General features: G+C 34.8%; 1 protein-coding gene across 7 annotated transcripts in view; it reads right to left on the bottom strand.

Moving 5' to 3' along the window:
* LOC119592494 (solute carrier family 40 member 1-like) overlaps window positions 1–2,369 on the bottom strand; it is an 18,573-nt gene that overhangs the window by 3,789 nt on the left and 12,415 nt on the right. For all 7 annotated transcript variants that reach the window (XM_037941337.1, XM_037941339.1, XM_037941341.1 and 4 more), the window contains exons 3-6: window positions 2,225–2,364; window positions 1,861–1,975; window positions 1,562–1,686; window positions 1,134–1,248 (exon numbers count right to left, since the gene is read on the bottom strand). In XM_037941337.1, coding sequence (XP_037797265.1) covers window positions 1,134–1,248; window positions 1,562–1,686; window positions 1,861–1,975; window positions 2,225–2,364 — 495 coding nt within the window. The remainder of the gene's footprint in view (window positions 1–1,133; window positions 1,249–1,561; window positions 1,687–1,860; window positions 1,976–2,224; window positions 2,365–2,369) is intronic.

The following is a 2,369-nucleotide window of genomic DNA, read 5'->3' as shown; positions in this document are numbered from 1 at the left end:
CCCTTTTTCTTTTCTTATTTCACAGTGTAAAAACTACCTGACTTGTACCTTCAGGTAAAGCATAGTGTTACACATCATATCTGATATTGCATTTTTGAATTTGAATTGTGCAATTATAGGGTGAAAATTTACAGATTTTTAACATGTTAAGCCCTCTATGTTTCAATGCCTCTGGACATGACCTTTATGAGTTGCACATTTTCAAATGTCATTTACCTATGCTCATGGTAAAAAGATATACAGCAGAGCCAAACTTAACACTGGTTTGTCTATGTTTATGGTAAAAAATCTACAGCTCACCAAACCTAACAGTTTTCTTATGTGAACTGGTCTGCTGCAGTAAAGAACAAAGCATTTTCTTGATTCGGACCAAATTTCCTGAGGACAGAGGTGATACAACAACTTCTGGTATTACCTCTCCATTGTCTGTACACACACCATCCTCTGTGTGACCTTCACACTAACACATACCTGACAGAGAAGGGATACCAAAAAACAAATCACTTAAGCACATGACAGCCCACCCAACTTAATTCCTTATTCACATTTGTGAGAGCCCAAGGAAGGATGGAGGATCCCTAACCAATAATTTTCAATACTTTTTATTGCCAGTCATAAAAGGTGCCTTATATGTGCATTCATAATATTTTTTTTTTTCTATGGACAAGAAATATCTACATCTCTGTGGGACCATAACCCTCCTTTAATCCAGCCCCACTTATAGGCATTTATTTCTTCAACAGCATCCTTTCATCAAGGTAAGCATCTATGTACATTATGTGATTGAGAGTATGCTTAAGTTTGCATGCGAAGTTCTCTAGAGGATTAACTCTGATAATGACACCAATTTTCCAACTTCCCAGCAAAATACATTACAAAAATTATTCTTAAAATGTAATTTTGTAATTATTTTTAAAAAGTTAACTGATTCCATGGTTCTCACAGAGTCAATTGGGGAATGTTAAGATTGGCTCCACTGTAGTAATAATAATGGCACTAAAGCCATGCTATATACACAAAAGGAATAGAATAAAAGAAAATGTGCAATTCATTTATTTATTTATTTGCACAACAAACTCTTTTTATTTCATTTACCACATATAACAAAAAACTACATTTAAGTGGATACTTACTGGCTAATGTTGTTTTATCTTTTCCGCATATCACTATGATCCAGTCCTTCTCTATGGCTAGTTTACACCCTAAAGTTCCGATCTGAGCTAGACATGCTGAAAAGATCACTCCTGCCTGCATAACAGCAGTAGTATTACTACAAATACATATCATGCCTAAAATTATATTGATTCAGAAAAGACATGTAAAGTATCCTTTAGAGTCCAGAATATATGGCTCTTTAGCCAATATGAAAAAAAAAAGCTTTCAATGAAACACTGCAACTAATGGTATATTTGAGCAGATTAAAAAAATAACTGAATATTTACTGTCAGCCAGAAATTAGCACAATGCTAGAAATAATCATCAACTTTAACACTAAATTCAAAGCAGTTTAGTAATACTCAGAGAAAATTAGCAAATATTTCAATATAAACTTTAAACTCACCTCTGCCAAGATTAGGGACCACCCATCCCAAGCTGTGAAATATTGTCGCTGTGTTGTAATCACTACTAGGAGAGCAGCACAAATGCAAACCATAAGATTCTGGACACTCAAACTTATCTGGGCCGCTGTAGTAAAAGTGATGATAAGTTAATTTCATAGTTGGAAGCTGTTAACAAATAATTCATGCAAGAAATAAGAAAATGTTCCTTTTGAATTTCCTATGTTCATATTAAAGATCTAGAGAGAGAAAAAATAAGTATTTCATTAAACTTCCTTTTGGGAAGATATTGAAAACTTACTTCTGAGTCTTGAGTTACTGTCAACCCATCGACCAACAGGAGCTCCACACAGAATAACAGTTACAGCAAGTGCAGCTCCATAAACTGCAGCCAAGCGAAGGGATCCTGGTGTGACCTGATGGGTGTGGTGAATGAAGTATATTGTCACCTGTCAGGTTTAAGTAATATCAAATGTTTTTTTTCCTCTACAAATATACAATACCTTTGAAAAAGGGAAGAAGAAATCCTCAGAAAATTAAATGAAAAGAGAAGCAGACCTCAAGACAAACTAAATTATAGAGGGGGAGCAAGGATAAAGGGCAACATAAAAGAGAAACTAAGAAAGAGATAAATATAGAATTAATATAAATATAAGGGCACTTACTTCAAGTAGAAAGAGACCTCCAGCAAACATCCACATACGATCACCCCAAGAAGAAAGGAAGTGTGATGCATATACTTGGAATTGTGCGGTTCTTAACACACTGCAGCAGGTTTTCTTTCTTGTACTGCCCTCTTCATTGTCTTTG

This window comes from Penaeus monodon, chromosome 30 (genome assembly GCF_015228065.2).
Source record: "Penaeus monodon isolate SGIC_2016 chromosome 30, NSTDA_Pmon_1, whole genome shotgun sequence".
Taxonomy (NCBI): domain Eukaryota; kingdom Metazoa; phylum Arthropoda; class Malacostraca; order Decapoda; family Penaeidae; genus Penaeus; species Penaeus monodon.
The sequence above is the reverse complement of the archived record's forward strand: the minus strand, read 5'-3'. Positions and strand labels throughout refer to the sequence as shown.